This window comes from Simochromis diagramma, unplaced genomic scaffold (genome assembly GCF_900408965.1).
Source record: "Simochromis diagramma unplaced genomic scaffold, fSimDia1.1 OVJJ01000672.1, whole genome shotgun sequence".
Taxonomy (NCBI): domain Eukaryota; kingdom Metazoa; phylum Chordata; class Actinopteri; order Cichliformes; family Cichlidae; genus Simochromis; species Simochromis diagramma.
In genome coordinates, this window is record NW_024387215.1 from 477,351 (window position 1) to 490,382 (window position 13,032).

At 37.7% G+C, this 13,032-nt stretch overlaps 1 protein-coding gene across 1 annotated transcript; it reads left to right on the top strand.

Annotated features, from left to right (window-relative positions):
* The first annotated feature begins 2,377 nt into the window (after positions 1-2,377).
* LOC120746509 (butyrophilin subfamily 3 member A2-like) lies at positions 2,378-12,787 on the top strand. Its single transcript, XM_040051929.1, has 7 exons — positions 2,378-2,625; positions 8,538-8,628; positions 8,825-9,166; positions 10,008-10,286; positions 10,374-10,493; positions 11,685-12,209; positions 12,318-12,787. The coding sequence occupies exons 2-6, from the start codon at positions 8,547-8,549 to the stop codon at positions 12,203-12,205; spliced, it is 1,344 nt and encodes a 447-aa protein (XP_039907863.1). The 5' UTR covers positions 2,378-2,625; positions 8,538-8,546; the 3' UTR covers positions 12,206-12,209; positions 12,318-12,787.
* Positions 12,788-13,032: the final 245 nt, after the last annotated feature.

Consider the following 13,032-nt stretch of genomic DNA (forward strand, 5'->3'; position numbering starts at 1 on the left):
ACAAATCAGCGACCAATATAGCCACCTTTCTTTGCAAGGACACTCAAAAGCCTGCCATCCATGGATTCTGTCAGTGTTTTGATCTGTTCACCATCAACATTGTGTGCAGCAGCAACCACAGCCTCCCAGACACTGTTCAGAGAGGTGTACTGTTTTCCCTCCTTGTAAATCTCACATTTGATGATGGACCACAGGTTCTCAATGGGGTTCAGATCAGGTGAACAAGGAGGCCATGTCATTAGTTTTTCTTCTTTCATACCCTTTCTTGCCAGCCACGCTGTGGAGTACTTGGACGTGTGTGATGGAGCATTGTCCTGCATGAAAATCATGTTTTTCTTGAAGGATGCAGACTTCTTCCTGGACCACTGCTTGAAGAAGGTGTCTTCCAGAAACTGGCAGTAGGACTGGGAGTTGAGCTTGACTCCATCCTCAACCCGAAAAGGCCCCACAAGCTCATCTTTGATGATACCAGCCCAAACCAGTACTCCACCTCCACCTTGCTGGCGTCTGAGTGGGACTGGAGCTCTCTGCCCTTTACCAATCCAGCCACGGGCCCATCCATCTGGCCCATCAAGACTCACTCTCATTTCATCAGTCCATAAAACCTTAGAAAAAACAGTCTTGAGATATTTCTTGGCCCAGTCTTGACGTTTCAGCTTGTGTGTCTTGTTCAGTGGTGGTCGTCTTTCAGCCTTTCTTACCTTGGCCATGTCTCTGTGTATTGCACACCTTGTGCTTTTGGGCACTCCAGTGATGTTGCAGCTCTGAAATATGGCCAAACTGGTGGCAAGTGGCATCTTGGCAGCTGCACGCTTGACTTTTCTCAGTTCATGGGCAGTTATTTTGCGCCTTGGTTTTTCCACACGCTTCTTGCGACCCTGTTGACTATTTTGAATGAAACACTTGATTGTTCGATGATCACGCTTCAGAAGCTTTGCAGATTTGAGACTGCTGCATCCCTCTGCAAGATATCACACTATTTTTGACTTTTCTGAGCCTGTCAAGTCCTTCTTTTGACCCATTTTGCCAAAGGAAAGGACGTTGCCTAATAATTATGCACACCTGATATAGGGTGTTGATGTCATTAGACCACACCCCTTCTCATTACAGAGATGCACATCACCTAATATGCTTAATTGGTAGTAGGCTTTGGAGCCTATACAGCTTGGAGTAAGACAACATGCATGAAGAGGATGATGTGGACAAAATACTCATTTGCCTAATAATTCTGCACTCCCTGTATGTTAATCCCTAAATCCACAAGTTTTCACTGCAGAACACCAGAGGAGTACCGTCTGGACATCACAGGTTCTGTACAGCATGAGGGTTAATAAAACCATAGTCATGTTAATATGATGTGTAAATTTATTTATTCTTGTACCTCCGTGCCAGAGTGGCCAAATTCATTACCCCAGGGAAGAGGTGATCATTATCTCCTCATTTTAATAAATTGAGCCGTTCTTTGCTCTCCACAACAATATCACAAAAAGGTTAATTCGCAAAAATCTAAATTGGCTGTATGTAACCAGCAATACATCAAAGTTTGGTGCAAGGGGCACCGAAGAAACTATTTGCAAAAGATGTATACAGTGAATATTAAAATGTTTAAAAACTAATCTGATATAACTGACATAATTTTGAGTATAATTAGTTTCTATTTATGTGGATATAGTACATGTGTAGCATTCATTTGATTTTGACTCAAATACATTTACATTTTTAATGGTAAATACCAAAAAAAAGGGTTTTTATAAGAAACAGTTTATTTAAAAACATTCAGGAACATTGTACATGTACTGTTTTGTATTTAAGTGGTTGCAACCTGTTACTGTAGTGCACAAAACAAAGTCATGAAACATGTCACCAATATCCATTTTATGAAAGTTTGACCATATTTGACCCTAAAGAAGAGGTCAGAGGTCCAGAGTAACCTGATATTTACAAACCCCATGTATCATTCTCTACATGCTGTCAGTACCAACAATGACATAGTTTTAAATAAAAGGCTCTATATAACATTATCATTACTCTGACTTTCAGGTTGATCTGTTGAACTCAGGGAGAGGTCAGAGGTCAAACGTGACATGATATTTAAAATCTTTAACCTTTAATCTCTAACTCTAACTTTATAAATGTTGTTACACAGTGCACTTGTACAAGTGTACAAGTTTTAAGACTTTTTGTCAATTTTCCACCAACAAGTCATAAAGTTGACCTTGGTGGACGCAAACCAGATTTCAATGGATTGTTATAACATCATCCTGCTCTACACCCTACAGAGTTTTTAGAGCTGTTGTGTTTACAGACAGAACGTAATGCAAACACTACCAAAAACATGAGCTCCTTGTTGAAGGTAATAAGAAACTGCTGAGCTATCTACACATGCTCTGTAGTGATCTGATGCAATATGCAATCAAGGTCAACCGTCCCTGTGTTCGTCATGCTCAGTGTTTATCTGATAAACACCAAGGAATGTGCAGCAATGAACGTTAGAAACTGATCTGACCGGAGTGTCTGGTTTGCAGTGACTCGTTAATCATTGTCTCAGTTTCTGTTTCCTGCTCAGCTACAACGATTCATTTCACTTTAACAGCAACAGTTTGGATCACTGTGTCTTTATCTGTGGTAAGTCTTTTTTTATTTAGTTGTTTGGTTCTTTGTTGTTTTGTTGTTTGATTCAGAGAACAAACAAACAAGAACCTTATAAAAAAACACTGAAATGTGTGGTTAAAGAAAAAAAATGATTTTTTTTTTTGTTGTTTTGCTGTCAAACCGTGAGCACATACAAGATGACAAATGTCTGTCAGTCATTAAAAGCTCCCACAAAGCTCCAAATGTAGCAGCAAAGTGTGAGAAAAGCTGTGTTTATTTTTATAAACTAATCACTTATGTTTATAAAGAACTGTTCTTGGAATCGTGCAGAGACCTGCACTCAAAGCAGGACTTTGTCTATCGAGGTGACTTAAAAGAAACTCTGAGCTTTCAGTTTTAGATATGTACCTAAGTTACACAGCTATGGAGCAGGTTAATTTCAAAATAAAAGGTCATAGTCTAAGCTGATCTATGTTCCTGGTGAATGTTTGATGGGTCAATTCCAGCCTTGGCTGAGCCTTTGTGCTTTTCTTTAATGTATTTGCCAAATAGAGATAAAACACAGAGCTGACTGCAGCAGCAGGTTTCTCAGATTTTCTTTCAGGCTGGTGCTGATTGCTCTGCTGTGTAGAGAGTGGGCGGAGTCAACTCACATGAATTGTTTCGGTTTCTCCTCTGAAAATGACTGCTTGATACAAACTCTTGAGAACAAGAGTCAGTTTCAGAAAAAATCCTGAAAGTTTGGAGGTGTTTTGTTGATTTTAAGCTTTAGACTCATCAGGTTTGTTCTGCACTCTGTCAATCATAGCTAGAGAGCTCACTTTTCTACTTTCAAAGGAAAATATAGTAGGGGCTCGATGGGTGAGAGCACTAGCCCAAAGACTCACAGTTCATGCTGAAAAAAAAAGCAAAAACAAAACCGGTTACACTGATGATGACATATCACCCGCAATCAGTTGTGGGAGTGTGACAGTCAGGCATTAGTACAATGTCAGCAATGTTACTCTAGTCAGTGAAACACAGGAGTGTTTGGTTGCGTTATAGCTTGCAACATGAATTTTTGCCAAAAATCTTCTTTTTTAAAATCTAGAGTCTTTTAGTCTTTTACTCATCCATACTCTGCTTATGCATTTTGCACCATTTCGATACCTTTGTGTACAAAAATCTACACTCTCAAAATCTGCCAGAAAAACCTCAACCAACAATATTTCTTCTGCTTTTTTTCATATATCACTTGTATTAAAGTATTCACAAGTATTAAATTATCTTCTGGATTTTAAGCCTTTAAATTCCACTTTAAATGTTTGAATCATTTACTATTTATTGAAAAAACTCACAAAAAATAATTTTCCATGTAATAAATTGGATGAGGATGGGACATTGGGGGTGATTAGATTATTGGACATGTCAAAGAACAGACACAAAATGGATTGTATTGCATTATTATTATTGAGAAGACAGCTCTCGCCTTTGTCAGCTTCAGCGTTGGAGGGAAGCTCCGGCTTGTTTGCCTTGATATTCCCTACCAGTATTATTCATGCTCTGCTGATACAGAGTATATGGATGATACTGGGCAAGGGAGTAGGTTATGAAAAAATTATAACAAGTAAGTTTGACAACCTGGAGCCTCCTTGTGTTGATAAGGACAATTGAGTCGGTCATCAAATCGGAAGTTGGTGCTTACTATCTGACGTGGTGGCCCTGAAGATTGGTTACCCATTATGCTCATCCCACAGGATGGGATGAGGATAGATTCCCCTTTGGACTGATACACATCTGCTAGGATGAGAAGTCCTGTGTACTCAAATCTCTTCACATCACTCCATCCTGACATCGAATGCCTAACTTGAGGTTTGTCATTTACAAAATCAATAGCATCATGTCAGGAGAGAAGAAAAGGTCCGAAGAGGCCACATGATAGATTCTTAAAATTGAATATCTTGTGGGCCCTGGCATCATGCTGGGGGATGCCTGAATGAAGGGGATCTATGGCACATAAAAAAAATATTGCAAGTACAAGTATTGAAGCACAAGTAAAAGTTCAAGTATTGTATTTTGAGGAAAAATTTATTTTGAGCAAAGAAAAGCTCAATTTGAGTGAACAAAATTTATTGCTGCGTGCAAACAGTGTATTTCAGTGTTTGCTATTATCCATATCCACACACAGTAACAGCCCCTCTAGCTCTGTTTTTGCATTTGCTCTTGGTCAGATCTCTGGGGACCTGCTCGCAGTGTGTCGCTCGCACTCTCAACATCTCTGCTCCCTGCATGTTCAACTCTTTCTGCACACCGTTATATTTGTACTACAAAACCAACCAATAACAGACTTGGATGCAAAAACTTCTGATTAGCTGTTTTTGTCTCCAATCAGCTTGCTCGCTACTGCATTCTGGGAAAACTGTCCAAAATGTAGCTAAATCCAGTGGAGTGGTTTGGTTTAAACTAGCTTAAAAGCAACAATAGTCTTTAAAATAAAATAATTAAACATACTAATCAAAAATGGGGCGGTTTCTCAAATTTCAAGTAAACGAGTCCGCACTCGCGTTCAGACTTCGCAAGTCCAGACTTCCTGAGAACGCCAGTTTTTACTGCCATTCCCTCTTACTTTAACTGTGATTAATATTTGCAATTGAAATTACACATGATGTAGATTTTCTTTTAAAGATAACTTTAAAAAGCACTTTGGCCAAAATTCGCTTTTACATATCAGGTTTCATAATGTCTAATAAACGTCATACAGTTAAGCACAATGACTCACTACATGACAGAAACACAAGCTTAATCTCTCTCTCAATAAAAATTGTACACATGTATGCCTGAATAACAACAAACAGGTGAGACGTTAGAACGCTTTTGTTTTTATTTTAGTAGACACACAAAACTGACAATAGATGGCTGGATCTTGGAAGAGAATTGAACAAATATTTAACATATAATCTGATCATTTTTGTAGCAGCCTTCAGGATCTCCATGTATTAACATGCTGTTATTGCTCCCGGTGAAATGTTTCCTCCTGAATTTAAATATTTTTTATGTTAGATTTAATTCAGAGTCAGCTGTTTAACTAAGAAGAACATTTTACATCAGGGGATATGACGGGTGAAATTCAAAATAGACTGACAGCTCTCCAAGTAAGACTTCAGTATTAAATAAAACGGTCCAGTTATAAAGCCGAACTTTAATTTCAGCCAAACCAATTTACTCAGGAACAAATCAAACACTGAAATAAACCAAACATGAACATTTAGAAGTGATCTAAGTGACTTATATATCATGTTTAACCCGAGTAGCGAAAGACCGAGAGGGAAATGAAAAATGATGAAAATGATGCGCTGGGATTCTGTGCCTTGACCACCCAGTCAGCTGGTGGGTAAAAGCCATCTCGAAAAACGTCAGAGCACTTTTGCAAATATGTGATGTCTTGATAAATCAAGCAGATAGTTGATAGTTTACACAGCAAAATTCTCACCTGAAAGTATCTTAAAAGTGCCAGGGCTCAATGGCCCGTGAAAAAGGAAGGGACTCAAGCACAGAACCAAAAACTGGACCTAAGTGACGGGCGATGGAAACTATAGCGGACCAGGAACACTGGTCCGCTATAGAAGATAATAATCAGAGTGGTCCGCGGCGTTGTAAATGAATCTAAGATTTCAAAACTAAGAGGTCTTACGTGGCTGCAGGTGGAGATTAGCTGGAGGAGGTGGTGAACTAGATGAAGGTGAGTACAGAGTGCGATGTGGGTGTGCAGGGAGGCAGGCAGGTGAGGATGGCAGTTTGTGAGTGAGTTTTACCAGCAGCAGCAGACCAGAATCCTGAGACGTGACTATGGCGAGAGTTGGAAAATATATCCAGCTGCCGACTAGCGAGCAGGAAAAAAGGGTTAAGCGAAACATGCTGAGGAACTCAAGACAAAATGTGAGGCAGAGAACTGACTATGGCAGGCACACAATCTGGCGAAGGTTCATTGTGAGCGCTGGTCATAAATACTGCTGGAGTAATTGCCAACAGGTGAGGAGCAGGGAGGAGCAAGGAGAGCTCCACCCAGGGGAGGAGAGCCGATGCTGTGGAAAATTACTCAGACTCACCCAAAACATGACAAGAAGTTTATTTTGTGATCCAGAAAAAGTAATATTTCAGACTTTTTAGCCGCGTTCCTCCGCCATTGCCTTGTTTGAGTTTTGGACAAAATGCATTCTGGGATATTTGTCTGGGGTTAGCTACAGTAGCTAGTGAGCTGATTGGAGACCAAAACAGCCAATCAAAAAATTTTGTCCTAGTGTTTCTCTTTAAGAAAACACTTATTTTTAAAATTGCCAGCTGTGCCGTGAGTGAGATGAAGCTCTTTCTCTCAGATGAGGAATGGCCATGGTGTTGAAGAATTTTAAAGTCCCAATGCAAATATAGCTGAGAACATTGTTTTTACACCCTTATTAATTAATTTTATTTGATGGAATGGCTCATGCAATTATTGAAGTGCTGCTCTTGCATACATACACCAAGAAAACTGTATGCATTATATCTACACTTTATATAAAGATATCTAAACATAAATAGATGTGTTTCTATTTCTTTTCTGTCTTCTTCTCTCTGTTTTCACCTAACACTCTACTAACTAACTAACTGATAAAACTACACCCTCAGTTTCATATCACTCCTTGTATACAGTTAGTTATATTTGACACCTTTCACAAACATAATGTCCTTGTTCATTCCTAAACTCCTCAACATGGAACTCACAGCATGTACGATGTTGAAACATATTCAACTGTTAAAAAACAGCTTTGACTTAAACTTTCAATTTGATTCATTTGTTCATTTAAACAAAGTTCAACTCATTTTATGAAAAGAACTGACCTTTGATAATAAAGTCAACTCACGTTATTGTTTAACAGAGGGTTGGGCTGAGAGTGCACATTGTTTTATTACAACCTACTTTCTTTGAGCTGTGGGGATGGTTTTAAGCAGTTCAACGGGTATGTAGATTTTTACCATGTAAGCTACACTGTAATCATTTCCTTCTTTATTTATTTTGATTATTTACTGACTTTACTTACTAAATTATCTAGCAGGTGTTTATAATACATAAAATCTGATTACTCACATAAGCATTTACAGTTACCAGAGGCACAAAGAGTGTGTAAGCGGAAACATTTTTTGTAGTGAAGGAGTGAAAGTAACATAATTATTATTTCTGGATACTTGTGCATTCATAAATATTTAGAATGTGTATTTTTAATTACATGCTGTTATTAGTTGCTACTTGGAGAGTTTGCAATTTCAAACAAAATCCATATCTTCTATCAGCATTAAATAGACTTACTGTCTATTTAATGCAAACAGGACAATAGAAACCATGACCTATGCACAGACACAGCTTATTGGAGGACGACCTCATGGATATACTGAACTCAATATTACTTGTGTCTCTTGTCTCTCTACTTTCATCGCTCTATTAATTTGATCTCTTTAGCGGTTACTGGTAATAGTAGATGTGGCAACCAGAAAATGTGAAAAAGGCACAGTACAACAGCCAATGTTTTATCACTGTTTATCAACAAAAACATACTTTTGTGCAAATTTTCACAGACCTTTGATTTATTAAAAAGTGCTTTTGTTATTTTGCTTGTAGTATAATGACTTCGTAAAGATGAGTAACTGGGCTGTGTCCAGATGACATGGTAGCTCTCATCAAGAGATAAGAAGAAAAAGTCAACAATTCCCAGTTTGTCCAGATTTCCTGCAATGTTCTTGATCTCTCTTGTTACTGTTACTCCTGGAAAGGAGCGCATTTCCAAATGATTACAAATAAATTTAACATAATGAAATACTTTTTTCAAATGTGATATTACCGTGACAGTCTACAAATCAGTCTTTCACTGTTTCATTTTTTCTATCAGAGAATGGCTTAATATAAAAAGTGTGTGTTGCTATGCTTTTTGTTGCAGACATCTAGAATGAGTCCTATAAAGAATAAACATCTCTTGGTTTTGCATCATGTTGTTGTCGTCCTCCTTTTTCTAACACAAACTTGTGGTGGTAAGTTGCACACAAACATTTATAAAATCCACAATTTAAAATGCTTACCTGTAGTCTTTCACAGAAGATGAAAACACACACTGTAACAGCACCAGTTTATGTTGATGTAGTTAAATAAATCAATTACATATCTTGCTCAGACTAATCTTCACAATTACAAAACTGCAGAATTTGTTTGTGTGTCTAAATTTGTTAGGTCAGCATCAGATGATTGGTCCAACTCAGCCAGTAGTGGCCATGATTGGTGATGATATCATGTTGCCATGCCACCTGGAACCTGCTGTGGATGCTGTTGACCTGACTGTGGATTGGTCCAGAACTGACCTCAAACCTAGATCTGTCTATGTGAGGCGAGAGGGTGTGGAGCTTCTGACTGAGCAGAATCCTTTGTACAAAGGAAGAACATCACTCTCTGTCAACAAACTGCAGTGTGGAGACGTTTCATTGAAACTCTCCACAGTGCAACTCTCTGATGCAGGAACATACAAATGCCTTGTACCTAAATTTAATGCAGAAACTGTGGTGACGCTTGCTGTAGGTAAGTTTCATTTAATTTAGATTAATTTCTTCACTTTGCAATTTAGATGTGAAGAAAGACTTCAAGCAACATATATATTGAGGGTCAAAGGGCACTCAGAATGACAAGAGGGATAAAGGAACACTTGGGTCAGCTCCAGTAGAAAGTGGATCATTCACAGAGGCATATGAGTTGAGAATAGAAGTGCATTTATTCTGGGTAACCAAAATAGCTCTTACTTGGGCTAGAAAATACTTCCTGGACAGATATTTGGACTGAGCATATTGACATGAACATGACAAGCGAATGACTACCAAGTCATTGGCATTCTGGTTTTCTGGCCATTAGGGCACACAACCTGACCAGTGTAGCACATGGAGCAGCTGGGTTATTAAGCAGTACAACTGGACAAATAAGAGAGATACATAACAAAAAAAAAAGTACTTAGAATCACAGGCAATTTGTGCACCCACTAAATGGGCTTTTTGCCAACTGAGGGGTATCTGGCCCCATGAGAAAAATACTTCAGCCAAGGAGGCCCTTTTACCAAGATGAACCAGAGGAAAGCTGATTTGACAAAGAACTACTTGGATAGGTACAAGTTAATTTCAGTCTATATACAGGAACTTTGAAAAGAGAAAATGGAATAAATAAATAAGATTATTAGAGTTTTGACCAGTTAGATTGGCACAGTTGATGTCACATAGCACTGTGCCTCTCTATAAGCTTAAAAGGACAATTTGAGTTAAGGTCAATAAGAGAGACATTTGGGCGAACTGTAACTATTTTAAGAATCTTTTTTTTAGATATATATTTTGCCAACTACATTTCAATATTTTGTCTTTCATTCTTTTCTTTGCAGGTTCAGTTTCCTCACCAGTCATAGAACTCACCAATGTCAAAAATGAAATGGTGTTAGAGTGTAAATCTAATGGCTGGTATCCAGAGCCTCAGATGTTGTGGGTGTACAGTAAGGGAAAACCCATTTCTGTGGAACCTACAAAGAATGTCAGAGGTTCTGATGGCCTCTATACTGTCAGCAGTAAAGTGACTGTGGAGAAAGGACAGAGCTACACCTTCACCTGCAAAGTTCAACAGAAGAATATCAGTCAAATCAAAGAAACACACATCCATGTTTCAGGTAGAAATGCTTTTTTTAATATCACTCACATTAATTTTCAGTTACAGAAAGTAGAATCTAGAACATTTTGTCTCCTTATATTCACAGGTGATCTCTTCATGGTTCAGTCTAATACTGCTGTTCACATTATCATCAACTTGGCTGTCTGTTTAATAAGCGTCGGGACAGTAGTAATCCTAATATGGAAATGTGGACAAAAGAAAACCAGTAAGTTCAAACTACATTGTACTTTTTACCCCAACCTCAAATTATCATCAGGCCTTTTTAATGTCTTGTTTTAGTGTAACTGCCTTTAAAATTAAGGGCTAAGAAGTACAAACGTGATTCAAATAAAAATGACACAAACACACAAACAGTTATGTTAAAGACGCTCGAGGGAAAACAGTGGATGGAGATTGCAGAAATTACAGAGATTTGCTAGCAAAAATGGAGGCTCTCAGCAACTTTACTTTTATAAAGGAATATAACCCTGTGTCCTGTGTTGTAAAGAGATGTGTTAAGACATGCAGAGTTGGTCCCATCAGTGCAGACTGACTGAGATTGATTGCAATATCTTGACTCTCTGTTTGAATTTATAAACTAAGTGTTAATTACTGGTAAGTGGTTGCCCGTCTGTCAGAGAGTAACTAGACTTAGTTCAAGTCACGCTGTGATTATTTGTTGGCAGTTTGCATCCCATTAGCAACCTGTGCAATTGCCTTGTGATCAAAAGGGAAGTATAGAACACCCTCAACCTCTAGAAGACCAACTGGTTGCCACAACCACCTGCTGAATGTGTAGAAATTCCACTCGAGGAAGTTGCCTTCCTATTGTTTTCCTCTAGTGTGACTGAGACATTTTGGGGGCGAAGGTAAAAATATTTGAGGAAATCACCGACTGTAAAATTCTAGTTATAGCAACAATATAAATTAAAACTTTTTGTGTTTTATCCTTGTTGTAGGAATTGCGACCAAAATGTCATGTTCTCACTCGTTTACTCATATAAACAAAGCAGTGAAAGAAAATTAAATGTGAAAATTAGATATGCATGAATGTGCGTGATTTTGAATAAAATTGGCCAAACCTCTCTGATTCACATGTAGCAGTTTCAGTACATCTAATGTTATTTTAAATATCCTTCATTAGTGATTTCTGAACGTCTATTTTCACTGAATTTTGAAATACATCTGAAAGTCAGTCCTTCTCAAAAGAAGACTTTTGTTCTAGACTCTACATTGTTGTAGGGTGGTAACCATAGTGTCAGTCTCTATAGTAATGCTTCAAATTCTTTATTTCCATTTATATTTGATTACTGGTATAGTAAATTAATACTGTCAACACATGTGAACACATAAAAATGACTAATATGTTGTCCCTATTTTCCAAATATTTTTTTTTCCTGCAATTTTACTCACACAGAAATCAGCAAACATGATGAGGATGAAAATGAACTACATCAAACAGAGATGGAGGAAAAATTACAGAGAGAATGTGAGGAAAAGAAAAGACTTGAAGATGAGTTGCAGAACAATGAGGAAGATTTAAAACATGTCAGACAAACCATTGAAAAACTGATGGAGCAGAAGACATTTCTGAAGAACCAGAGAGAAAAACTCAACACACTACTGCAGGAGGACAAGGCAGGGATGAAAGAGGCCATGAAAAAAGAGAAAGAAACTCCACTAACTGACAAAGAGAAAAAAATGCAGAAGCGTGAAGATAAAAAAGCTGACCTGGAAAAGAGAATAAAAGTACATGAAGAACTGTTAAAGATGACAGAAAAGCTAATGGAGGAAACAGAGAACATTATAATCCAAATGACAGAAAGAAAGGGAAAGCTAGAAAAAGACAAGGAACAAATTATTAAACACTTGAGAGAGAAACAAAAAAATGAAAGAGATTTAGAAGAAACTGTCAGAGAAACAAGCGAGAAACAATGAACAGGTGTGTAAGTTTTTCTTGTATATATTTCTTGCTAAAATCACACGTACAAACTGTCGTGTTGTGTCTTCAGTTGTGAACCTAAAACGTTTTTTTGCTTTTCTTCCTCAGCAAAGGACAGAGCAACACGACAAATAAAACATGGATTTTGCTGTTTTTTTCTCTTGCTGTCATTTTGCAATGTGATGCCTAATGTTTCTTTATTTGTTTGCTTTAAATTTATACTTCATACGTTTAAACAAGAAATGCAGTTTGACTGTATTTTATCATAGGAGATTTTGTTATGATAAAAATGTATAAACATTTTTGTGATTCTTTAAATATTTTGTCTGTGTGTAAGTAAGAATTACACTGTGAGAGGAAGAAGAAAATATGTCTGTATTGTCGTGAGACCTGGGGTAGAATGAGACTGAAGTCCCCCCTGGCCGCCTCATCATCACAGCTAAAAGATATTGAAGGCCTTAATAGTCAGACTTATGTGAGTAAAAGTGATCAAAGTTCTAAAACAGAGCTTTCATCTATTTCCTAATAATTAAGCATTTTATTCTTAATCAAGATAAATAAAATACAAATGTAATCAATATATTAATGAGAAACATAGTTTGAGTAATAGAAATAACTGTTTTAATGTCTGAGTTTTGTGGTGAAATGTGTGAGTGCTCATGAGCAGCTTCAACCGTGGCAGTTTTGTTTCTAATAACAGGCCTCACCAAGAATCTGACCTGTGTGTGTGTGTGTGTGTGGGGGGGGGGGTGAAAGAGACACACTGGAACCACTAATCTCAGAAAAGTGTCTGACTACAAAATGTATGATTTAATAAAAGAGG

Coding starts and splice junctions, on each gene's coding strand:
- LOC120746509 (XM_040051929.1), top strand. CDS start 8,547: ATGAGTCCTATAAAGAATAAACATCTCTTGGTTTTGCATCATGTTGTT. Junction 10,287..10,373: donor AACACACATCCATGTTTCAG/GTAGAAATGCTT, acceptor TTATATTCACAG/GTGATCTCTTCATGGTTCAG. Junction 10,494..11,684: donor ATGTGGACAAAAGAAAACCA/GTAAGTTCAAAC, acceptor TTACTCACACAG/AAATCAGCAAACATGATGAG.